Raw genomic sequence first — 27,763 nt, 5'->3', positions numbered from 1 at the left:
ACTATACTCACCAAATCCATGGAAATTGGAATTACACAGTAATAACATTATCAAATGGAAGTGGCTTGTAAGTTCTTGTTGATTTTAATGAAAGAATACATTGACCACAATTTTGTGGAATGTTTTGTACTAATAAAGTCAGGACTGTGTGTCGAAAATAATATTACATGTTGAGGTATACAGGCTCTTGTCCCTAATTTGCATATAGATATATCATAAAATATGACATATAACTTCAGTTGCAACAAATATTTAATGACATATAATATAACATACACATTAACAGAATAAATAACTATCAATAGATGTATCACCATAACAGATGTTGGCTATTAACACATTTTTTGGCCATTCATAAGTATATCTATAGCTATATATTTCACATCTTAGATTTCATAAATATATCTATAGCTATATATTTCACATCTTAGTTTTCACAGTGGCATAGGAGCAAGGGTAGATTTACAAAGTGAGAAAATGCCCTTTGAAAAAAGTACACTATTTATCAGCCATATGTGCCAGGAAGTGTTATTTAATAAAAGTTTCAGCTGGAATTAATTAAAATCAATAAATATAATAATGAAAATTTGTAAAGTGTTCCCTTCTTACTGTTTTCCATTACTCCTATAACAGGGTCAAAAGTAATATTGCATACTACAATATATATTTTTCACAACTCTAATCTATATGTTTTCCATTACTCCTATAACAGGGTCAAAGGTAAAACTGCATACTACAATATATATTTTTCACAACTCTAATCTATATGTTTTCCATTACTCCTATAACAGGGTCAAAGGTAAAACTGCATACTACAATATATATTTTTCACAACTCTAATCTATATCACAGGTTTTTTCTTTTAAAGCCCATATTTACATATTGCTTGGAATGATATATTTGAAGACCATAAAATTTATATTTACATTTTACTATATAGAGTATATAATTCTAAAACCTAAAGTAACCCACTTTGATGATTTTATTTGTGTCACTGTGTTGCCATTTTATTGAGTTGAAAATTGGTTAATAACGCCATTTCTGTAGTAAGCCATAAACATACTTTAAGACATGTTGGTGATAACTATAACATTTCATACATGTACTTATAAGAGCAGTAATCAAAAATAGGTTTTACCAAAAAAACATATGATAGATTTTCAGAAATGATTTGTCATAAACACTAAATTAGGATTTATCAATTTTTAGAAATTTCTCTAATGGAAATCCAAACTTTTAAATAATCTTAACAAATCTTTGACTTTGACTTTGGTAATAAAGATATATATAAGTCAAACTGGCCTATTTCAATAGAAAATTGTGCAAATCAAGTCTTTTTATTGACAAAATAAGCCAAATAAAAATCAAAAAATTTCATAGCTGGAAAAATTAAGCATTTGTATAGGTTAATGGAGTTAGTGTGAGTTGGATATAAACATATAATGTATGACTTTATCAATAAATTCTCTTAAGTTCTGATGATGTTACATACAGGGTGTTTGAAAAAATTAACAGATTGGTACTGTCTTAACTTGAACAAAAGTGAACTTTAAGCAGACATAACAACAAATTGTTTCAGAGTCAAGCAAGTTAAAAGTCTGATCATTTGGCTAACTTCCGAATAGGTTATGACAGCATCTATATCATGACCTTTGTCCTTATTCTTATTTTAATACACATTAAAGAAATAAGCCAAGTTTAAAATATGCATTAATTATAGTCTTAAAAATAAGAAAAAATCTCAGTAACTAAAACCCATTGCATCAAAATCAATATCATGTCTCACCAAAGGCATATACCTGGTACATACCAGATTAAAATAATAAAGAAAATTGACTAGTTTATAAACTCTGCAAATGTTTCTAATATTCTTCAAATAGATGTGCAAGATTATTCTAAATTATTGAAATGTTATTTTTTTAGTTTTCAAATAAATGTCACTAAATAACTTTAATAATGGATGAAACACACAATGAATACTAAGTAAGACATAGGATTATGCTGTATACGAGATTACTTTTTAAATGATATGAATATTATGCAAATAAAACATTGCATAAGTATATATTCCCCAAGATTTGTATTTTACCCCAACAACTACATAAAACATAAACACAACACTACATGGAAATGTCAGATCTTTGTAACAGGATTTCATTGGCTGTAAGTATTCACTTTTATACTCTCTGGATCTCAAACAGTTTGACATTCGTGTCATACCATATTGGAGGATCAACATTTCTGAAAAAGAGAATATAGTGTTTAAGAATAACAAAATTCCTAAAAGATATACTTTGCCAAAAACTAAAACAAGATGTTATTGTGCATTTTTAATCGTAATGATAAGACCTTCCAAGAAAAATGTCCTGTTTCTATACCAGTTTTTTTTCTTAAATGGGAAGGGTACATAATTTTAGGCAATAAATCATCAAGGTGACATTCAGCTTTACAGTAAAATGAATTCCATAAACATAAAAAAGATTGCAACAATTTCAGCATATTGCTGAAAGCAGATATAGATTGTATTATTAAGTATTTTTTTATCCTTTTGATGTTGCAGTATAGTTATAATTCAGTATTTGACAGTTAAATATTTTGAGATATATGTAGGTCAAAGAAATGATTTTTATTTCAAAAAACCTCTTTTTTTTTAAATGTACTGTAACGTGATGTATTATTTGCAGTTTCTCACTAATTGCACTGTTTTGATAAATATATCAATACTGTTGACTATTCACTGGAATAATGAAAAGCAATAGGTGTAAACACTTTCTATGAAAGAGTGGACTTGAAAAATCTATTAAAACATTGGATACTCATTTAAAAATCAAACATAAATTTAAATTGCTTGAAAAATCTGGTGTTTTAAAACTATTAAACCTCAAGATTTTACCAACCAACATTGTTTGGCCACAGTTTTTTAATTTGTTGGTTTACGGATTTTCTCCATGAAAAAGTCGGGTCGGTCGGTCGGGAAAAAAAAGATCCTTCAAGACATGCAAAATAAAATATATTTCACCTTTTTAATAATATGTTTGTCACTCTATTTTGTCATCATTCTTGAATTTTAGTTTGATGAAATATTATTGCTCAGCTGTAAACATCGCATGACATTGTCTAAAAATTTCCTGTTAAAAAAAGGGGGGTAGACGGACAAAGATGAAATTAAATCGTCATTTCACAAACAAGAAAAACAGATTACTGTCAGTAGCTCTTAAACAAAACTTGGAGACTAATAATAAGCTTGAAAACTGATAAAGAAAAAAAATGTAAAAACGTCGTATTGAAATTAAGTTTCAACACACGTGTCAAAAACATAATAGACTCGTCCACTGGAAAAACGAGAATATAAGGTTAAATAATCTGTTATCATGAATTCCCGTGTTTTATCCCAACGGACGATATTTTTTTATTATCTCTGAAACATTTGAATATCAAATGTTTTATTAAAATTCAGTACTTTAACTTGATGTCTTGAACTTCCACCTGTCCACATTTGGACAAGTCTATTTCTATGAGTACATGCATCTTACGGACTGGTCACAAATAAGGGAAACGAACTGATCGAGTTGTTGGTTTTAAACACAGGTTTCGTTCTGCAAAACTATTTGCGCAAACAACATTTCAAGGTCATTAATAATTGATTTGTCTATTCTTAGAAACGTAAACTGGAAGTTTCATTTTTTTACAACAGAAATTGTCATCACTTCTGTTAGTGATTAATGTATTTCATTTCATGAAACAGGATATTTTAATTATTTTTTAGGGATAATGCATTTGTTAGGGTCAGCGAGAATAAAAAAGCCTAAAAAGTCAATTTTATTTTTATTGTGGAAATCGGCAAAATCGGGTAAACCAACAAATTAAAAAATCCTGGCCTTTCGAAGAATTGCAAATCAATTCCCACTGACTTTTTTGATCCCACATTAGCACAAAGAAACTCTTAAATTGAGTGAAAAAAAATCAATTCTAAGCAATCCAAATATGAGGCTAGTCTAGTTTTTACAGTTTATTAATATGAGCTGTATGGGATAGAAATCAACCTTGTGCAAATGAATATCAATACATCTGTTAACCTATTTCAGGTTGAAAAATTATCTACAGAATGTCTGCGACTGTTTGAACCGTGAGTTGTTATGAGAACCCCACAAAACAGGCCAAATTCATCTTTTATTTTGTATCTAAATGATCCAAAATCAATCAAACACGAGTACACTTAATAAAGTGTAATAGCAGAAGGTTGACTTCTCTCAGACACAGCTCATACATTAAGCAATATACTGTTATTCACATGAACTTACCATTACTAAAACAAAGACCTAAAACAATATCCTTCCTAAAGCTTATATCAATTTGGAGACAAATCTAAATTTGATAAAATATAATTTAAAAAAACCTGATCTAGATTGTTAGTTGTTCTGTTAAGATTTGACCAAAAGGTGACACAATTATTAAACTTTTTTTAGCCATGAGATGTTCTTTTAACTTCTTGCTTCACTCAAAGAGAGATACACCCTTGTCATATTGTAATTTCAGCAGGCCAGTAGCCAGGAATTTCCAGGGGGGTTCGTTGGACTCACAAACTCAACTTTAACAGTCACAATTCGAACAGAACATTGACTTTAACAGTGCTATTTGTTTTCAACCCCCCTGGCTATGGGTATGATTTCAGTGTTGATCAATATATCTGATCTATTAAACTTTGCACAATCAGATCTGAATCATTTGTATATATCAAACTAAGATATAAACACTGAACAGTTTTTTATACCACTGTTTTTTTTGACAAAATATTTACCTGAGATATATAACTCCCCACAGGTAGGTTCTGAACCACATGGTAGTACCAGAGTTAGCCTGGTATTTCCTGATCAGTATAGGATGTGGTACAGGTAACAGTCCTACTAATGTGCCATGCTGTACATAATATTTACCTGAGATATATAACTCCCCACAGGTAGGTTCTGAACCACATGGTAGTACCAAAGTTAGCCTGGTATTTCCTAATCAGTATAGGATGTGGTACAGGTAACAGTCCTACTAATGTGCCATGCTGTACATAATATTTACCTGAGATATATAACTCCCCACAGGTAGGTTCTGAACCACATGGTAGTACCAAAGTTAGCCTGGTATTTCCTGATCAGTATAGGATGTGGTACAGGTAACAGACCTACTAATGTGCCATGCTGTACATAATATTTACCTGAGATATATAACTCCCCACAGGTAGGTTCTGAACCACATGGTAGTACCAAAGTTAGCCTGGTATTTCCTTATCAGTATAGGATGTGGTACAGGTAACAGGCCTACTAATGTGCCATGCTGTACATAATATTTACCTGAGATATATAACTCCCCACAGGTAGGTTCTGAACCACATGGTAGTACCAAAGTTAGCCTGGTATTTCCTAATCAGTATAGGATGTGGTACAGGTAACAGACCTACTAATGTGCCATGCTGTACATAATATTTACCTGAGATATATAACTCCCCACAGGTAGGTTCTGAACCACATGGTAGTACCAGAGTTAGCCTGGTATTTCCTGATAAGTATAGGATGTGGAACAGGTAACAGACCCACTAATGTGCCATGCTGTACATAATATTTACCTGAGATATATAACTCCCCACAGGTAGGTTCTGAACCACATGGTAGTACCAGAGTTAGCCTGGTATTTCCTAATCAGTATAGGATGTGGTACAGGTAACAGACCTACTAATGTGCCATGCTGTACATAATATTTACCTGAGATATATAACTCCCCACAGGTAGGTTCTGAACCACATGGTAGTACCAGAGTTAGCCTGGTATTTCCTAATCAGTATAGGATGTGGTACAGGTAACAGACCCACTAATGTGCCATGCTGTACATAATATTTACCTGAGATATATAACTCCCCACAGGTAGGTTCTGAACCACATGGTAGTACCAGAGTTAGCCTGGTATTTCCTTATCAGTATAGGATGTGGTACAGGTAACAGACCTACTAATGTGCCATGCTGTACATAATATTTACCTGAGATATATAACTCCCCACAGGTAGGTTCTGAACCACATGGTAGTACCAGAGTTAGTCTGGTATTTCCTGATCAGTATAGGATGTGGTACAGGTAACAGTCCTACTAATGTGCCATGCTGAACATAATATTTACCTGAGATATATAACTCCCCAAAGGTAGGTTCTGAACCACATGGTAGTACCAAAGTTAGCCTGGTATTTCCTAATCAGTATAGGATGTGGTACAGGTAACAGGCCTACTAATGTGCCATGCTGTACATAATATTTACCTGAGATATATAACTCCCCACAGGTAGGTTCTGAACCACATGGTAGTACCAGAGTTAGCCTGGTATTTCCTAATCAGTATAGGATGTGGTACAGGTAACAGACCTACTAATGTGCCATGCTGTACATAATATTTACCTGAGATATATAACTCCCCACAGGTAAGTTCTGAACCACATAGTAGTACCAGAGTTAGCCTGGTATTTCCTAATCAGTATAGGATGTGGTACAGGTAACAGACCTACTAATGTGCCATGCTGTAGAAATTTCAGGATCTCACTTTCATCTGTTAGGCCCCTGTAAATGAAAGAATGATATAACTGTTTTAAAGTTTGTTATTAATTTCCTATTTCAAAATGCTGATGTTCTGCATAATTATTTTTTTTAATCCCTCTACCATCCAAGAAACCCAAAGAATGTAAATGTATTTCAATTACTATTGTACTATTACAATACCTTTGCCTCTGTCTACTAAGAACACATTTTTTTATTTCTAAATCAGATTCAAAGCCTAACGAAAAAAATAACTTTCAATTAATTTATACTGATATAATTGGCCATAAATGAGAAATTTTGTGTTTTATCTTATTAATGTAAACCTACTTGTCAATACATATTTTCTCTACTTGGGGTACTAATACTTGTAACATTCTCATTATTGTCTGCAAGGGCAACTTCTGTTTCCAAGACTGTACCTATAAATGAAAAAATAAAGATATTGATGTAGCTCTATTGTTTTATTTTATATAATGATAGCAGGTCTACAATACAGACCTAACTTTTGTTCTGACAAATTTATGTAATGGATTGTATATATAAATTGATAATACTATGACAGTAAAATTATTCAAGAGGATCAAATCCAGAAGTAGTGCTAGGTGCTATCTTAAACTTGCAGTGAGGTTAGATTTTTTTATTAGCTTTGTGTTGAAGGCCTCACTGTGCCTTGTTTTTTTGTGTTTTTGCTATGCATGTCCTGATTTTTTGTCATGGATGAATACCTCATATCCATTGTTTTTCTATGATTAATTACATGCCAAATTTTGTCATTCAGATTAAAATGTTTGATTTTGATTCATGACTTCAAAACCCATGAGTAATAAAGACTTTGTTTGTTACTGCATGTATGTGACAAAGATACTTTTAATTCAGATAGAGCTTTACTTTTTTTTTATTGAGCACAACTTTTTTTATAGTTTTTTTTCTTCAGATTAACAAATCTTTGCTGTATATGTCACCATAGCTATTTATTACAGTACATTTATATATTAGTACTACACTATACGTTGTGTGTACTATCTATATACTACGTTCATTCATACATTCTTACATTCATTCATTCATTCATTCATTGACGGACAGACTTTATTCTATACTACTCTGCACGAAGTTATTATGCTAACAACCCCGCCACTTTTCCTAGCACTATAAATACGGTGAACTCGCACTAATGCACTAATGTTTCACACACTTTAGCACACACGCTACATAGGGACATCTTACTTTATTCCCTACTTTCAGGTAAGCACATTTTCTTTTAGGCCTTATCATGCATATACTTATATCCAATTAATAGTTCAATTTATAAGGAAACTTCAAGTTAACATTTGAAATAAATGTTTATTATAATTATGTACTTTCAGTGTGAATAAATGGTTTTGCTACATCGTTATTCGTCACAATATTCAACGCCCTAATGATTAGACCAAGTGGCCATATTACCCTGTGACATATAGTACATGTATATATTCACAGAAAATATACCTACCCAATCAGGTGTTGCCACCCAGCCACCAGCTGTGGATCCCATCCTAGATAGTGGAGGCTTGCTTGATTCACTTGTTACAGAATGCGTAGGACTGGAGGGAGGAGTTGGCTGAAAATGAAAATTATGTAACATTAAGTTATGAGTCCTCGATAATTAATTTAAATGGACAGATAAAAACAATATAATGTGATGGTTTATAAAAATGTTGAACAGATAAAACAAGATTGCAAATAAATTGTTTGCTAATTAAAATCGGGACTAAAAATCAATTCACTAACCAAACTTTTAGCTTTTTGAAGTTTTCCTCTGGCTTCCTGTTCTTCAGATTCTGTTGGGTTGTGTATTTCATTTGGAGGCTGGATACTATGGGTGCCACTGGGTGTGGCCAGATCTTGCATAGGTGGTATTGGAGGTGGAGCATCAGCATGTGCTTCATCTGGAGCTGCCTTCTCAGTCATTTTGTCAATTCCTGGAAATAATTTTTCATATGCATTACACTAAGTCCTGGTATTAAGAACAAACAGTCTCTTATTCCAGACAAATGGCAATTTTGTTGTAGACAACTTGTAATTTCTTCTTTTTTAATAGTTACATAAACATTTATACAATGTATACAATTCAAAAATGCATTTATCTAAAACAATAAACTATTAATTTCTAACCTTATTAATTATTTACAAAACATCTGCCATGATATACTTGTATCAATATAAAAAAGAAGATGTGGTATAATTGTAAATGAGACAAATGTCCATAAGAGACAAAAATGACACAGACATTAACAACTATAGGTCACTGTACAGCCTTCAACAATGAACAAAGCCCATACCGCATAGTCAGCTATAAAAGGCCCCAATATGACAATGTAAAACAATTCAAAAGAGAAAACTAACGACCTTATTTATATAAAAAAAATTAAGATAATATCTTTTTACTTTCATTTAAATATTTCAAAATGTTTCTTTTTTCATATAATAGTTCCCTTCCAAACCCAGACTAACTTCTTTCTAAATTAAGATTTTATGATGTAAGTAATGAACATTTGTCTTAATTTTCCATAAAATGACAAACATATAGAATTATTCACCATTATTTTTAAATAACACTATTCTTACTTGGAGTAGCAGCTAATGATGTTTTAAGTGTGCCAGGCTCAGCTTCTGATGCAGGTATAGCTCCTTCCATTGTTTGTGGTTCTTTGTGATCTGCCCCGGCAGTTAAGTTTACAAACTTCTTGCCTCTCTTAGACAATGCTTTAGCTATAGCAGAGTGTTCTACAGGTAGATTTGCCAGCTGGTGGAACACATTTCTCTTCCGTATTATTGTGTAGATAAGGTTGGAATTGCCTATAAAAAAATGTGAGTTCATTTTAGTTAATTTTGTTTTATCTCAGTAGACATACATTATCTTGTAAGAAAAATCATGTTGCACTGCAATTTCATGCATAGAAACAAATTACATATAAAAATTCCAAGTAATAATAAGTAGCATTCACATTAGCTAATCCATTTGTAAATGTACTTTAATTTATTTTTAATTTTAGTAGACAGTTGTTATCTTTGTCAAATTCCTTTAAATCTGTTGTAGTCTAAACTTTTCAGAAAATGTGAAGAACACATCTCTAAGAATGACAAAAGATGAGTATCTTAAAAGTTTAAATCTAGTGCCTGTTAAATATAAAAGATATAGACCAGTTGATCCAAAACACCAATAAAAATAGAATTTATTTTAATCATTTCATATGTATTTTAACCAACTTTGGTTGAGAGTTAAACATTACATATATTTATATCATGTATGGGATTAAAAAAGAAATCAATTCTATTGTGCTTTTGAAATCATAATGTTTAGTTAAAATTGTAAGACATGGGATTTTCTTTTAAAGCACATTCATTGTTATCTTTTATTTGCAAGGGCAAATAAACAACAAAACTGAAAATATTAATCAACAATTGAAGATCTTTTGTACCATACATTTGAACAAAAGTCAAACTATCCTCTAAAACAAAGCATTCAAAGGATAGGGTAGTATTCAGATGTCTGTATAGCTAAAGTCTTTTTTTTTTTATCTTTTGAAGAAAACAGAGTTATAAAAAGAAAGCAGAGGAACAGATATAAAGACCAACAAATTTTAAATGTGAACCCAAATAATTGCAATATATTTCTGAGTATAATATTGTTATAAAAATATGAGTGATTTAAAAATATACCTGTAAAAAGTCTTATAACAAGAATGTGTCCATAGTACACGGATGCCCCACTCTCACTATAATTTTCCATGTTCAGTGGACCGTGAAATTGGGGTAAACTTTAATTTGGAATTAAAATTAGAAAGATCATATCATAGGGACAATGTGTACTAAGTTTCAAGTTGATGTGACTTTAACTTTATCAAAAACTACCTTGACCAAAAACTTTAACCTGAACTTCGCACTATCATTTTCTATGTTCAGTGGACCATTAAATTAGGGTCCAAACTTTAATTTGGCATTAAAATTAGAAAGATCATATTATGGGGAACATGTGTACTAAGTTTCAAGATGATAAGACTTCAAATTCATCAAAAACTACCTTGACCAAAAACTTTAACCTGAAGCGGGACGAACGGAGTGGACGGACGAAACGGAGGCACAGACCAGAAAACATAATGCCCCTCTACTATCGTAGGTGGGGCATAAAAATAATAAAGTATTAGTTACAACATAAATATGTACCTATTTTCATTGACTTTAATTTATTCCTAATAAATTAAGAATGCATGACAAGAAGTACTAATTATATTACTCACCATCAAACTGGTACTGTATGATATTATTGAAGACTTCCAGGATGAAGAAGACAAGATGGTGATTAGTAGGACTGGCATACAGAAACCAGGGAGTACTAAATGCCTACAAATCAAATCAAACAATTTATTTTGAACTCACAGTTGATACAATTCCAGTTTTTGGTTGGGTTTGTGTTGTTTCGTCTTTATTTTTTTTATGTTGTGTTTTGTTTTAAATACTATTATTTGTCTGTTTGTCTTTTCTTTCTTAGCCATGGCGTTGTCAGTTTTTTTTCATCTATGAGTTTAAATGTCCCTCTGGTATCTTTTGTCCCTCTTTTTCAAAGCACTTGTGTACACCACTGTGGGGAAAGATTGCTTTCATTTCTCATTGTACTATGTAACAGAAAATATTCAAACAATATTTTTTATAAAGTTATCTCCCTTTGTCAATAATTGAAAGTAGAAAAGATAACTGCATATGCCCTGCACTACTTTCTGCATCTAATGCAATTTAAAAGCACATTTTTTTGTATGGTATACAAATATATCATTTAGTTCCTTGCATAAATTATTAATCAATAGCTTGACATGATCATGTATGGAATCTAAAGAATATTTACCTTACTGCAATTTGTTGGAAAAGTTAATCTATGAATTTAAATGTTTAACAAGGTACAAATTTTCTAAAGGCTTGTAAGGAGAATTTGTTTAAGCAATGAAATAATATATCCATGATAATACAATATTTCCCTCTATTCACCCAAAAATTGTTATCCATGAAAATGAGTAATTGCACAGAAGTTGTATGTTTTAAATTGAACATTACCTCTAATAAATGTAATAATTTTGTACTGGCAACCATCGATAAGGTTTTCAGGTAAGGAGATACTGAAATAGAAATATATATGGATTAGAACCTTTTTGGTTTATAGCTCTTTAAGTTTTTTAATAAGCTTTGGATTTTCAATATTTTAGCTTCGAGCATTACTGAAAAGACACGATTGTCGAAATGCACATCTGGTGCCGAAAAATTTGAACCATTTATGTTATTAAGCTTTTGGTTAAAAAAAAAAGATTTGGCAATTAATTTGTCTGAAAAGTAATTTAACAACATAAACCATAAAACATATGGATCTAGCAATATATTCTCCTTACCATTTACAATAATAGTTAGCAGACAATCAAACAGAGGCTGTAACCTCTGATGACCTGTGGTAATTATCTTATGGAACACCTGGAAAACAAAATGATTTCATTATATGGGCAACACAGTTTCATTATAGGTGTCATACCACCAATTAACCCCTATATAACCAACCATATTTTTCTGTCTCTAAATATTCTACCATTGGTCTAATTTTACTAGAACAATAAACAAATATATATTAAAAATAGTAAATACACAAAAAGAGTTTTAAAAGCAGCATTGTCTAGCGCTTTTGTCCATCTTGGGACTTTTCAAGACTATGAATGTCATTCTGGGGAACACATTAGTATTATGATGTAAGGTCATTGTTCCAAACATATAAGTATTATGACACCACTTTATTGTTTATATAATTGTAATGCAGATGATGCTTGCTGGATAAAATACATTTAGGACAAAAATATTACAAGCTAAAATGAATAATGAGTAATATAAAAGCTAAGGTCTAGTCCCTACCTTTCCCCCTAGCAATGGGGGCATAAAAGGCAGATACAGATTACAAAGCAGGGACCCAGATCCTAAAAGCATCAGGGTCTCTTTAATTCTAACTTGGAGAGCATACCATCAGAAATTAAGGTTAACAATTAAATGTGGAGTGTGTTTATGCCTTGCTTGCATATAACGTTATAAAGGGACATAACTCTAGACTGGTGAAAGTAGCACTACCCTAATTTAAAACTTGATATATTGAATTTGAGAAATATTAATTGACCTTATATTATTTTATCTTTATGCTTGTTGTAGGAAATCAACATACTATGTTCATGTAATTATCTATATATAATAAGCAATATAACTCCAAATTCAAGAAATAAAATTAAGATAGTATTTAGAACCTTAATTTCTATTATTATAGAGGGTAATTTCTATATATATATATAATATCCTAAAAAATAAAAATATTCAAATTCATGCAAAAGATTTTATTTATGCTTAGAATAAAAAAATCCACATCCTTGGGCTGTTCCATTAATAAGCATTATCGAAATGTTTAAATTTATGAAATGAATTGCTTAGTGAAGAGCCATGCTAAAAATCAACAAAAACATGTGATACATAGAAAAAAATGCTCAAAGAAGAAATGAGGAACAGCCCATAATAAAAAGGCAATGTTAGTATTCAAAATTGAATATAAACCAAGAGAGTTGTCTTGTCTTCAAAACAATCAATAAAAAAAGATGAACAGATAAATATGATATCACATAAGTCAATATTCTTTGAACTGAAGTATTCAAATCACTGTTTTAAATAATAGACTTAGTGTTACATATTCGTTTTTCATTCATTTTTTGTACATGAATAAGACTGTTATTTTTCTTGTTTGAATTGTTTTACATTGTCATTTTGGGGCCTTTTATAGCCGACTATGCGGTTTTGCTCATTGTTGAAAGCCAAACGGTGACCTATAGTTGTTAATTTCTGTGCCATTTTTGTCTCTTATGGAGAGTTGTCCCATTGGCAATCATACCACATCTTCTTTTTTTTATATTATCTGTTGTACAATAAGACACACGACCTTGAGATAGTACATCTTCACACTGAAGGTCAGCTAGCAAAGCATAGGTTTTACAATATAGTCTGATTGAATTTAAAATATCTATAGATATACTAAAGATAGAATATAAAAACTGACAAGTGTATTACTTATTGTTTTATATGGAACAGCCCTTTAAGAAGAAAGGGAAATTCTGACCATTTGTTAGTAAAATCAACAAAAGAAGCAACCTCCCCAAGTAACGCTGCTAGAGAATTATATTTTTACATATTACTTAACTCATAAACAAACTGTAAAATATGTGAAAAATATGTCATATAAAGTCCTCTAGGTCTTATATTAAGAACAAATTTGGGTTAATTAATATATAATGTAAACAACACAGGCCTATTCCATTCCACTGACAGGTATATGAGTCCCATTCAATCTGATTCTACTTGTTAGAATTATGATTATTTTGTTTAACAAATACTGTATATAAACTTAAGTCACTAATTTTCTGTAAAACTGTATTAGACATATCGTTATTTTAGTGTACAAATAACCTACCCACAAAACAGAAGATGGTTAGGCTTGGTTTAATATATTCCCATCATATATTTATGGCACTAGGTAAATAGAAATTAACTTGTGCTTCTTCCATAAGAACACACCAATAGATTAAGTAGAAATTTTCTTCTCATTAACTTGGTAGATTTTATAGTAAAATTTGATTCTTTGAAGTTCAAACTAGTGGTTCCTTAATTTAGCATTAATTATTTCACACTGAAACAGCCTCAATCTCTGACAATCACAACATTATTTTAATAAGCACTTAGGACAGGTAACAAAACTCATATGGACTTAAACGTTTTTGTACGACAGTTTGATATTTTTTTCTATAGAGGTCTTAAACTTATAATAAATTTTTTTTATCATCATCACTTTTTTCATTCCTTCTTGACAATGTGAGCTTACTATTGTAAAACAACATCGGATTGGACATACATTTTTTATTTAAAGAAACACATTGAACTGAGATATATCTGAAATGTTTTTTTAAAGATTTATATATTTAAATTAGAATACAATCCAGTTCATTACATGCTATCCATTAGTACTTACAATTATAAGAAAATCAGCATGTGTTCCAGTGAATACTGGTATATCCATTGGTACTCGTACAGTATAGGGCTTGTTTAATCTTACACCAAAATTCCTCTCTCCACTCAGAAGTAACAAAATAAATACACCAATATGCATTAAACCAACACGAGCTGAAAAAATAATATATTTCATTTTGAGTAAATAACACTATAGACATTTTAAGGAGTAATATGTTTCTTCCTGCTATTCATCAAATGACAGATTTCTAAAATTCTTTATTTCACAAGAAGCAATAGGGCTGTAAATCACTTGATAAACAGATTATGGATGCAAAAGTAAATGATAAACAGTTATAAAAATCGCTCATACAGTTACTTGGTAATATTTTTTGAAAAATATCGATTTTGGTAGAAATGATAGGGACATTTTTTGAGTGAGAAATTACTTTTGTCCCATGACTGTAGATTTTTGCACTGCCAATTGTTAGAGAAAGCTTTGATTGACCATTTGAGAGGAAAGTTAAATTCTTTTCAATCATGAATATTTTGTCACATCTATATTTAAACTTGAGGCAGAAAATCTTCACACAAAAGTTTAAATATTATAATTTTAATGGAAAAGTTATCACAAGATAATTTTTTGACAATCAAAACCATTCTGAAAATTACATTTTCATTATATTTGTATTTTGGTAGTACATTTAACACCCTTGGCCTCAAGATATAAGCTATCTGAATATTTTTTAAATTGTTTTATCCCATGAAAGAAGGAGGGACTATTCAAATATTCATAGTAAAATAACAATATCCAATTTTGATTTTGTTTAAGTAACAATTCAAGGAAGCCATAGATTTGTTGGACATTAGCACATGGCCTGGGATATTATATTTGAATTTTATCCTGAGTGTTTTGTACTCTTTGGTAGGGTTTGACACATTCACCTTTTCCATTCTCAATTTTAAGCCTAACGTAAAATAGGTTGTCTTACTCATCAATTCTAAAGCATGATAAACAACAACTCAAACTTTGTAACTTCAACCTATTTTTTTTAAATCACACAATTTGCCTCTTTTATAGAACAATATATAAATAAGATTGAGAATGATAAGAAACAAGCAGGGAGAAAAAACATGGACAACTTATTTGCCGGACTGACAGATGGACAGACAGTCAGACAGACAGAGTGCAAAACTTTTGTCTTTTGACTTTGTCGGTAGGGGACTAGTAAGGTACTAACTCAAAGAAGCTATTCAGAAATTTGTAAGCTCTATTTTAATAGAAATGTATTTTCTGTCATCTTTAGAGAGAAAAGGGGGAACTATTATTTAACTGCAATGTGCTGGTGTTGCAAATCAACTAAAAGCTCTGTTAGGCAGTTAAAGTGCTAAAAAGATGTGCCCTGGGTATCTTCTATCAAAAGGAAATATACATGTACAAAAGATGTTTTAGTAAAAACACAGATTCTTCTGTCTGCAGCCTCATTTTGAAAAGTTGGTCGTTCAGAACTTTATCTGTTTAACATCATAACAAATAAATGTACCAAATATCAGCTATGTAACTGAAGGCATAACAAAACAGTCATGACAAGTACAAGTCTATAGGCCACAATTCCGTAAAAAGTTAATCACTTAGAATAGAAAGAATACTTGATCTGTTAATCCCCATTAAACACATAAATGATTGGACAACTGTTTGATTACAGGAGGGCCAGATGATGAAATGACAAGGGTAAGACTATGTGCCCTGGTCAAATAGTGGCTAAGGTTAAAAAAAAAAGTATGAGTTCATATATGAATATATGTGAAGCCATAAATTCAATGATTTCTTATATCTCAAGATCTGTTTCACTCAAAACATTTTGAATGAAAATTGACCAACAAGTACTTTTCATATTTTGAATTAATATGTATATAAAGGGGCTATGCAAAAATCATAATTTATTCATTGTGGAAACAATTTTTCTCAGTTTTTTCCTATACTCTCTAACTTATAACTGTTGAAATAATAAATAATCTAACATAGAGATTAGATATTAAAGCAAAACTTATATTTGGATGTTGGCAGTTTTAAAAAATGTCCAACAATATTATAAATCAAGCCTACATTAAGCATGCATCAAGAGAAATATATGTGTTTCCTGAGATTGTTAGGTTCATCTAGTCAATAAAACTATCATTACCTGAATCTGAAAACATAAAACATTGGAGATACATGTTGAAATTTGTAATAAAATGCTGCATACAATACTGTAAAACAACTTATTTTCGCAATCAATTTATTTGGAGACTTTCCCCAAGAATAAAAAAATCACTGTAAAATCGGCTAGCAAGGGCTGAACGCCAAATGAAGTATCTGTGAAAATAAGTTAGTTTACAGTAATCAAATAACTTATGAAAATAAAGTCAATGACTAAAACAAAAATTTCTACCAAAGTGAAGCACCAAAATAAATAATGTAAAAACCTCTGAACATTAACTTGAATAAACGTCTGAGATTATACTTACATTGATCTGCCCGTGCGTCATTAAGGAAATACAGAATTGGTACCAGTACATCTAATACATCACTGCTCTTCAGGACAAAAAACATGAATTTCTGCAAATAGACAAACACTATATGTTAATTTGGTTTGACAAAAAAAGAAACCTGTATTATACATTTCTTCTGTCACTAACAACAATGAGGCCATTTGATATGGTCAATAAAGCTCTAGACTTTAGTAATGAATATATATATAATTTTACAATGAGTTATTTCTATTTCTTTGATATGTTCTTTTTACTGACTGTTGAAGGCTGCACAATGACTGATGGGTGATGACTTCTACATCATTTTGTCTCTAGAAGAGAAGAGTCTCTTTGGCAATATTACCACACCTTCTTATCTTTATAGGAATAAAAGTATCCTTTTTACCTTATTTATATCACACATTTTCCAGAACATAACTAATAGTTCCTGATGAAACTGTATTTTCTTAGTAGAACCCGGTAGATAAGTCTGTGCCAGTGGATTATTTAACAACCTTGTAATGCCTCTCAATATAAAATGGAAATCCTGAAAACGAAGGAATGTATAACATGTATATTAAAGCTCCCAGTAATTGCCTTGCTAAAATTATCCATGAGTTGATTTAGCCTTTTTTATATTTACAGAGTAAATGTTAAAGTAAAATACAAACTGTGGATTTATCATTATTTTTAGGATACCAATTTTCATGAATTTCTGGGGGTAAAGGTGATCCCCAAATTTGAATGTTCCACAAAGTACATATTTTCTATAGGCTTGTACGCAGACTTTGGCAAAACCATAAAATCAAATATCAACAAAAAATCATTTTTTCATCATTATTTTAACTTGTAATATTTGTTTTGGCGGTATTATCCCTACAGTTTCAACATATTCATAACACATTTTGATGACTCATTTTTCCAATGCATGAATTATGCTATTGAGAAAAATAATATAAACAACTGAAATCAAACTACATACTTCTTCTCTGTGTATCCTGGACAGGTAATTGACAAACAGATTATCTGGACCAGCAGCCTGAAATAGCAAAAAATAAATACAAATATAGAATTCTTATTAGCCATCATTTCATGAGCACACTAATTAAACATGCCCAGTGTTTTTATCAGGTTGATGTTACTTAATCTTTAGTTTTCTGTATAATGTTTTGAGTGCAATGTATCATCTTTCTTTTCTTGGTTACACCTTTTTGGTTTTTGTCGAGCCTTCGACTTTAGTCGAAAAAGCCAGACTAAGCGATACTACATTCCGTCGTCGTCGGTGGCGTCAACAAATATTCACTCTGTGGTTAAAGTTTTTGAAATTTTAATAACTTTCTTAAACTATACTGGATTTCTACCAAACTTTGACAGAAGTTTGTTTATGATCATAAGATAGTATCCAGAAGTAAATTTTGTAAAAATAAAATTCCATTTTTTCAATATTTTACTATAAATGGGCTTAGTTTTTTTCTGTGGGGAAACATTACATTCCCTCTGTGGTTAAAGTTTTTAGAATTTTAATAACTTTCTTAAACTATCCTGGGTTTGTACCAAACTTGGACAGAAGCTTGTTTATAATCATAAGATAGTATCCAAAAGTTAATTTTGTAAATAAATAAATCCATTTTTTCCATATTTTACTTTTAAATGGACTTAGTTTTTATGGGGGAACCATTACATTCACTCTGTGGTTAAAGTTTTTAAAATTTTAATAACTTTCTTAAATTTTCTTTCTGGGTTTGTACCAAACTTGGACAGAAGCTTATTTATGATCATAAGATTGTATCCAGGAGTAAAGTTTGTAAAAAGATTACTCCGTTTTTTCTGTAATTTACTTTTAAATGGACTTAGATTTTCTTACAATCATAAAATAGTAACAAGAGGAATATTTTCATTGATTTTTTTCCTCATTATTGTTCAGCCTGCGATTTACAGCAAAAATTGGCGAGACACTGGGTTCTGCGGAACCCTTACAAATTTTTTATTGATATTATTCATTGCTTCGAGATATCTTCTTCCCCACTTTTTAATGCAATATAAAATGACAAAATATATAAAATTGAAACAGTAAAACATCAGATGCTTACATAAGCGTATCATAAAGATTCTACCGCAGTGTTTCAAGCAATACTTTATTTCTCCACTCTTGAAAGTTAAAATTAAAAAATATTCTGAACACTTGGCTAGACTCACATTTTACAGTTGAACCTAACTGTCCTGAGGAGTAATATTGTATTGCATTCGATAAAGTTGCAGAATTTATATCCAACTTACATCTGGTTGTCCATTTTCCATAGCAGTTCCACCAGAAGTTCCGTCCACAGATACATTCTGGTTGTTGGATGCTTCATTCTCCAATGTAACACATAAAACTTGAAGGGCTACTTCCACGAGTGGTTCCCGAGAATCTGTGAACATCAGGTGGTTATATGGTAGGCCATACCCAACAGGGTCATATGAACACACTATGTTGAGTAAGGAGGTAAATAATGGTAGAGCATGTCTGAAACAAATAAGTAATGATATACCAATTGGCTCTTAGTTGAGCAGGTCTGATCAAAAGCTTTGTCTAGTGAAGATGGTGTGCTTAAAGAATTTAAAACATTTCAATGATAACAAAGGAATTTTAATGTGAGAAGTGTGAGTGTTTTGTATTAATTGAAGAATTCAGATATCTGTGTTGCCACGATATAAATATACATCTTTTTGATTTAGAAAGTCATTAATAACCTAAGGAATAGCCATTGGAAATGTCACATAAATATTTCATGATGTTGGTTAAGCCAATCAAATTAATGCAATTTTCATATCACTTTTTGTATCATATTCCAGCACTTTGATTCAAAAGATATCTCTTCATGAAAGGAATATCTCTTTATTCGAGAAATTAAAACCAGATGCTCCGCAGGGCGTAGCTTTATACGACCGCAGAGGTTGAACCCTGAACGGTTGGGGCAAGTATGGACACAACATTCAAGCTGGATTCCGCTCTAAATTTGGATTGTGATTAAATAGTTGACACAGCATAGGTTTCTGACACAGAATGAATGTATTCAAATGAACTTAAAATTTTTGTTTTCTCTTCACTATTCACTATGCTGTTGAATATTAATCCTCTCAAAAAAATGTTTGAATAAATTTTCTTTTTATTTATGAAATTTCAAATGAGAAAAATTATACCCAATTTTTTAATCACACCCCCCTTTCCCTTATTCCAAAACTAATTTCAATTAAAATATTCTAATGGAGTTTGCAACAATTACTACTCATTTAAATACATCATAAAATATTAAGATGTAAAAACACTGCTTGTTATCACTGAATGGTAAAGATTATTTAAATTTATCAGTTGGTAGTAAAAAGTGAATATACATTGTATATTGTATATAACAAAGATTTAAGTTGATTCTGGACAAAGAAAGATAACTCCAATTAAAAAAAATTCTTTCAGATATTTCTTGCTTACTATACTGGACAAAGAAAGATAACTCTTAATTAAAAAAAAATTTGCTATTTCACAATATTGTGAAATTAGATATTTCTTGCCATTGCACAATACTGTGCAATTGAAAAGACTTGCTATTGCACAATACTTAATATAATAATTTTAGATCCTGATTTGGACCAACTTGAAAACTGGGCGCATAATCAAAAATCTAAGTACATGTTTAGATTCAGCATATCAAAGAGGCCCAAGAATTTAATTTTTGTTAAAATCAAACTTAGTTTAATTTTGGACCCTTTGCACTTTAATTTAGACCAATTTTAAAACTGGACCAAAAATTAAGAATCTACATACACAGTTAGATTTGGCATATCAAAGAACCCCAATTATTCAATTTTTGATGAAATCAAACAATGTTTAATTTTGGACCTCAATTTGGGCCAACTTGAAAACTGGGCCAATAATAAAAAATCTAAGTACATTTTTAGATTTGGCATATCAAAGAACCCCAAGGTTTCAATTTTTGTTAAAATCAAACTAAATTTAATTTTGGACCCTTTGGACCTTAATGTAGACCAATTTGAAAACGGGACCAAAAATTAAGAATCGACATACACAGTTAGATTCGGCATATTAAAGAACCCCAATTATTCAATTTTGATGAAATCAAACAAAGTTTAATTTTGGACCCTTTGGGCCCCTTTTTCCTTAACTGTTGGGACCAAAACTCCCAAAATCAATACCAACCTTCCTTTTATAGTCATAAACCTTGTGTTTAAATTTCATAGATTTCTATTTACTTATACTAACGCTATGGTGGGAAAACCAAGAAAAATGCTTATTTGGGTCCCTTTTTGGCCCCTAATTCCTAAACTGTTGGGACCGAAACTCCCAAAATCAATGCCAACCTTCCTTTTGTGGTCATGAACATTGTGTTTAAATTTCATTGATTTCTATTTACTTTAACTAAAGTTATTGTGCGAAAACCAAGAATAATGCTTATTTGGGCCCTTTTTTGGCCCCTTATTCCTAAACTGTTGAAACCAAAACTCCCAAAATCAATCCCAACCTTTCTTTTGTGGTCATAAACCTTGTGTCAAAATTTCATAGATTTCTATTAACTTAAACTAAAGTTATAGTGCGAAAACCAAGAAAATGCTTATTTGGGCCCTTTTTGGCCCCTAATTCCTAAAATGTTGGGACCAAAACTCCCAAAATCAATACCAGCCTTCCTTTTATGGTCATAAACCTTGTGTTAAAATTTCGTAGATTTCTATTCACTTTTACTAAAGTTAGAGTGCGAAAACTAAAAGTATTCGGACGACGACGACGACGACGACGACGACGACGACGACGCCAACGTGATAGCAATATACGACGAAAATTTTTTCAAAATTTGCGGTCGTATAAAAATAGCAACAACCATTTAATAATACTTTCTACACAGTTACCTGTTATCTGTTGATGAGAAGTAATGAATCCATTGGTTAGGTGATGTATGGGCATCAGCTGAAATTAAACAAAATGGAAATATTCACTATACTAAAAATACTATGAAGTGTTTTCACATTTTTTTCTTTGTATATTCTAAATGTAATAAGTCATGACAACCTAACTCCAAACTTTCTTTTCTATGTCTGATCTCTCAAATGATGCATGAAAATAAGAAGAATGGAAGCCAGAACTTACCGACAGGAGGCAAGTACATAGTTTCTGAGAAACAAGTGAGTAGAAGTTTGATTATTTCTGTACGATTTTGATCATGAGTATGGTTATGCGTAGGAGAGTGTGCAAATCCAACACCAGCTTCCCATATATATTCACAACTGTCTATAGAAGTCATATCTTCTGGGTTATCCTACAAATATAAACATTATTTATTTATAATTAGGAATTATACTTCCACCATTGTTCTGCACAAAAAAGGGTTGAGTCTGTTGATTTTTGTCCACATAACTTGTCCTTATATAGTAATAAGCAACCATATCTTGCTTCAGTACTTAGGCAAGAAATCAAAATATAAGCCTTTCTTTACTTACAGTTTTACTTTAAATGTCCTCAATTAGAAAGATAGATTGGAAACAATGAAGCCAGCATTGTCAAGATAAAGACATAAAGTAATATTCTCAAATTCACTAAAATACTCGGATATTTCAGAATTTTTTTGTAGTCCACAATGTATTTTATTTAATTACAATTGCAGCATTAATCTCTTGTTTATAAACATTTATACAACATAATTGCATTGAGTTCCTTAAAATTGACACCCTTGTGTATATTCAAATAGACCCTCATCCTTCATATGTTGGCAACAGACATACTTACAGGCCCAGACTTTCTGTTTGACTGCACCGTAAATTCTGGACAAAACAACAGATCCTGTGGAGACAAAAATATTTAGTTATAGGTCAGATCTTAAAATACATCAATATATTTCAATAAGAAATATTCAATTAATATATGTTCACACATTTTACTCCTATTTCATACACTTGTTTATATTGGTTGACTTCTAGTTTTATTGAAAAAATAAATTGAATAACTAATCAATTATAGTATACAACATTTGTTATGTTAAAATGAGCTCTATGTTCAAAGGACTAAGTTTTTCCATAATATTTTTGTACATGTACCAATCTCTCATACAGTATAGTTTCATATCACAAGATAATAGGAATTAAATATATTCTTAAGCAACTGAAAGGTTGTCTTGAAAATTGTCTTGACCTACATATCAATCTTATCTATTCATAATAAAATTAAGTCATTTTAAGAATTTGTGGGATTTATTATCATTATTGTTGTAATTATTATCATTCAAAACTTTTACATAAGATATTACATTTTGTTTCTGAAAACTATATGCCTTCTTAACTTTCCATTATTATAAATAGCCGTATAAATACAAAGAGATATTTATGTAATAACTTACTGATAGAGCATTAAGAAGTGACTGGGCTAGCGGAGGACTCTCAGTCTGTAAAATAAAGAAATTGACATAATACATGAACGACTATTTACACAAGTTACCCTGGAAGCATATTACCTAATTGTGTAATTCTGTGGTACTCAACATTCAAGTGATGCTCTTGTAAAACTCGATTCCAATTGAAAATATGTTTTTGGCAGCACTCCAAATAAATAACAATCAATAGTTAATCAAAATTGATAATAACTGGGTGTATCCTGAAAAGTACTTCCATTCAAGGATAATAATTTTCATGGTTTATGAATTTTAAATTGTATCATATTGGTCACAATTTATGAAAAGGGAAAGTCAACCCAGCATGGTGTGTCATCTGGCTGTGTGGGATGCATAAATAAACAGTAAAATCTACAGATCGATTGATGTGGGTATTTTTATTAGTTGTTAGTTGTTACAGTTTTATTAGTTGTGAGTAGTTAGTTGTTAGTGTCTTTTTGTTGTTGGGATAAACAAGTACCCAGCCATATCCCATCTGTGTATTTGTATCCATCTGATGAAATAAGCCTTTTTCAAATGATTTTTATAGTTCGTTCTTATGTTGTACTGTTATACCACTGTCCCAGGTTAAAGGGAGGTTAGGATCTGCAAACATGTTTAACCCTGACACATTCTGTATGTATGTGTCTGCCCCAAGTCAGGAGCCTGTTATTTAGTGGTTACCATTTTTTGATGTGTTATATTTTTTTTTCCATTTTTTTTCTCCATCAATTAGACGCTAGTTTTCTAATTTTGATTGTTTTATATTTGATATTTTGGGGATGACTATGACTATGAAATACTTTTCTCATTGTTGAAAGATGTACAGCGACCTATATTTGTTGATTTCTGTGTCATTTGGTCTTTTGAGGAGAGTTGTCTCAATAGCAATCAAACCACATCTTCTTTTTTATATTAACATCTAGCAGCAAATATTACATGCATTTTCACTTAACACTTTAGCTGTAATGTGTAATGAGTAATATAAATATACCCAGCTTTATGTTTAACCAAGCTGCTTGAAACAGATATTTAAAGACAAGTTCACAAGTCTTTAATCTCACCACTAACAGATGTCTGCTTGACAGATAAGCAACAACTATAATTTGTTTGTATTTATTTTTACCCAGCTGTTGGAAATCAAGTTATAAATATAATTCAATAAAATACAATATCTATTATCACTCTATAGTTAAAAAAAAAAGCAGCAAAGATTAGAAAAGCTTGATCTTTTGACTGATTTGCTTATATGGATAAGAGTAATCAATTATCAAGCACTCACCTCTGAGTCTTCTGACTGACCAGGTAAAGTTGACCAGAAGAATCCTCTCCAATCTGGGTCTTCGAATATATATGGTAGCACCCTTGTCAACAACCGTATACAATTTAAAACTGAAAAAAAATAGAATAAACAATAACTTTAAGGTTGGCAACATGTCGTTACAAAAGTGAAAATAAATTTTCTTCTATAATCTGCAGGAATCAGTTCCCAGAGATATGTATCCTATTAAAACTTCAAAATAAAGATAATTATATAATATATATTGTATTACATCTTCTTTGGTTTGATAAAGATTAGGAATAACTGTTACTTATACTAAAATTGATGATTAAAGAGTTAATATTGCAGGACTATCACCAAAATGAAATATCAGCAAAATTAAAATGTATTCTATAATCTTAGGTTTAGGTTAAGAAAGAATTGTAAAGCATCTTTAAAGATATTCTTATCTTCACACAGGTATTTCAAAATGTCTGTTTTTACTGTATTATACAATTTAACTTCATGTGAATTTTATAATAGAAATATACATGTATACATTTGTATATTAATGATTTTATGAACTTGAGTGTTTGTATCACATTTGTAACAGAAATGAGAACATATAATAGATATAGGAAGATGTGGTGCCAATATAAACTCATTTTACCAATTTGTTGTTCTTTCTGTGAAGGACAACCACTTTCTGCAGCTGCTACAAGTTTCTCCACAGCTTTGTAACATAATGTTGCTAGATTCGACGGAGATTCTTCTCGCAGTGCTCGTATCTCTGCGGCAGGTATTAGAGTAAAGACATCTTGTACACAGGTGACACTGTCAGACCAAAACTGTTCCCAAAATGATTCATCACTGGCTTCTATTGGCTATTGAAAGAAAAATATAAATCTAAGATTGATAGTTTTATTCTTCGAGTGTATTAAACACTGTTCTTCTCTGTGTCCTTGTAGCCTTTTAAAGTTAGATGTTGGATCTGTACTCATTTTTATTTTAGTCTTAGACGCTTATTTCTTTTAGTTGTTATAAGCTTTCAACTAGCTGCCAGTAACTATAAATTCCCTTGTGTTTCTGGTCTGTGTTTTTGTTAGTCATTTGCCGGCTTTGTTTTGATATGATGAGTTGACCCCTTTCCAACTGCTTTTTATAATTTGTTCTCAAGTTGAACACCACTGTACAAGTTTAGGAGTAGGGTTTGGTGCCAGAAAACTAGTTGAACCCCATCAAATTTTGTATGTGCATGTCACAAGTCAGGTCCTGCAATTCAGTGGTTGTTGCATTTTGATGTATATGATAATTTTGTAAATAAAATCTGGCCATTAGTTTTCTTTCAAAATTATGCTAAATCTGTCATAAGGGTCTTTCATGGCTTACTATGTGGTTTGGCTCATTGTTGAAGGCCATACATGAACTGTAACCTATATAGCTGTGAATTTTCTCTGGGGTCGTCCACCAGGGCCTCATGTCACCATAAAATAATATTTCTACATTTTTCTTTACATTTCCTTTGTCCAAGATTACTCTGACGTCTAACAGCTGTTTTGCTAGACAAACTGGGGCCATGGGATGTTAGAGTTTGTCCCATATCAAAAAGTTGATATTGCCCGTCTAAAATAGATGTGCTGCTTCGTTGCACCTAGAGCTGACTGACAGCCTTAGATCAATATAAAAACAGAATATGGGCATCAAATTGTTCATTTCTCATTTTGTTCGACGTCAGAGTAATCTCAAGACTACATTTTGCATTTCCTTTGTGACAATGCTTGAGCAAATTAAAAATGTACATCATTAATTGTTGACACATTCTTTCTGCAGATCGACCTTGTCAGGTACTATCATACTAGCAGGTACACAAAGTATTATAGTCCCTGAACTAGGATAACTAGTGTACATGCAACTCATTCATATAATTTCATAAATGACAACACAAGCTAAAGGTCTATGTCTATGAAAGTCAGACCCAGAGCAACAACTGGATGTAAATTTACTTTAGTTGTTCTCCAACTAGCCTTCAAATTTTTAGGAAATACTCATTTTACAAAATCCTTTTATTGTAATTAATAAAATTGGTCATGCGTGTTGTTTGAGAGGATTTTTTTTGCTGTTCTGATCCGATATAAATGTGACACGTATGAATGGGGTTTTCGTGTGTTGTTCACTCGTTTCATCGTTTCACCTGTGTCTTAGTTGTAAGCTGTATGACAGCTTTCCTAAAATTGAGTTTAGTGTCTGTATTTCCCATTTCTGACTGTTTTCTTTTAAGATTTTAGCATATTTTAGAATGTTGTTGTTGTCAGAAAATCGATTAGATTATGATGAAAACCGCAAATATGGGAGATTACTCTGTAGAGGAAATAATCAAAGTACTGAAACACTGTTTTCTCCCAATTGTTTGTTGTTTTTAGCTGTTATGAATGGTTTGATGCTTCACTTCTGGATACATGTCAACTCGTACTTTCGGCAACTCGTACTCAGCCAACTCGTACTTTCGGCAACTCGTACTTCTACCAACTCGTACGCCTACTAAGTCGTACCTAATAATTTTTTAGCATTATAATATAAGTTTTCTACGTTTATATCCGTAGATATGGATATTTTAACTCCTTGAAGTATCCCAGTGCACCCTGAAGTAGATCCATAGAATATGAAAAGGATATTTGTTAGTGAACATTGCGTTGAACATGTCTTAGTTTTTTCGTGTTAGTAGAAAATATTTTTAACATTATAATGCTTCATATTTTATTATTTACCCACTGATTTATCTACTTCTCTCTGTTTATTCTATTTTTAACAAATCCATTCTATTTTTGTAGGTAATGATATCCACTAATGACCACTGATTAGCATATTGTGTACTCATAATTATTTTAATGTGCATATCAAATAAATTGCCGTCCAAACAATTTCAAACAATCAATTCTAAGGAATACTAATGATTATAACGATTAGCAT

The 27,763-nt window shown here is 31.2% G+C and overlaps 1 protein-coding gene across 1 annotated transcript; it reads right to left on the bottom strand.

The window, feature by feature from the left end:
- Positions 1 to 234: 234 nt before the first annotated feature.
- Positions 235 to 27,132, bottom strand: LOC134725875 (protein HID1-like). The gene is made up of 21 exons (XM_063590120.1): positions 26,988 to 27,132; positions 25,467 to 25,680; positions 24,818 to 24,927; positions 23,506 to 23,550; positions 22,899 to 22,952; positions 22,263 to 22,431; positions 22,025 to 22,082; positions 19,403 to 19,631; positions 18,108 to 18,164; positions 17,532 to 17,672; positions 17,123 to 17,213; positions 14,637 to 14,788; positions 11,986 to 12,064; positions 11,657 to 11,718; positions 10,849 to 10,951; positions 9,176 to 9,406; positions 8,339 to 8,529; positions 8,061 to 8,168; positions 6,896 to 6,987; positions 6,431 to 6,589; positions 235 to 2,241 (listed from the first exon to the last, which is right to left on the bottom strand). Exons 1-21 carry the CDS (start codon positions 27,051 to 27,053, stop codon positions 2,178 to 2,180), a joined length of 2,475 nt encoding a protein of 824 aa, XP_063446190.1. The 5' UTR covers positions 27,054 to 27,132; the 3' UTR covers positions 235 to 2,177.
- Positions 27,133 to 27,763: the final 631 nt, after the last annotated feature.

Source organism: Mytilus trossulus, chromosome 7, assembly GCF_036588685.1.
Source record: "Mytilus trossulus isolate FHL-02 chromosome 7, PNRI_Mtr1.1.1.hap1, whole genome shotgun sequence".
Classification (NCBI taxonomy): Eukaryota; Metazoa; Mollusca; class Bivalvia; order Mytilida; family Mytilidae; genus Mytilus; species Mytilus trossulus.
This window is presented reverse-complemented; position numbering and strand designations above follow the sequence as displayed.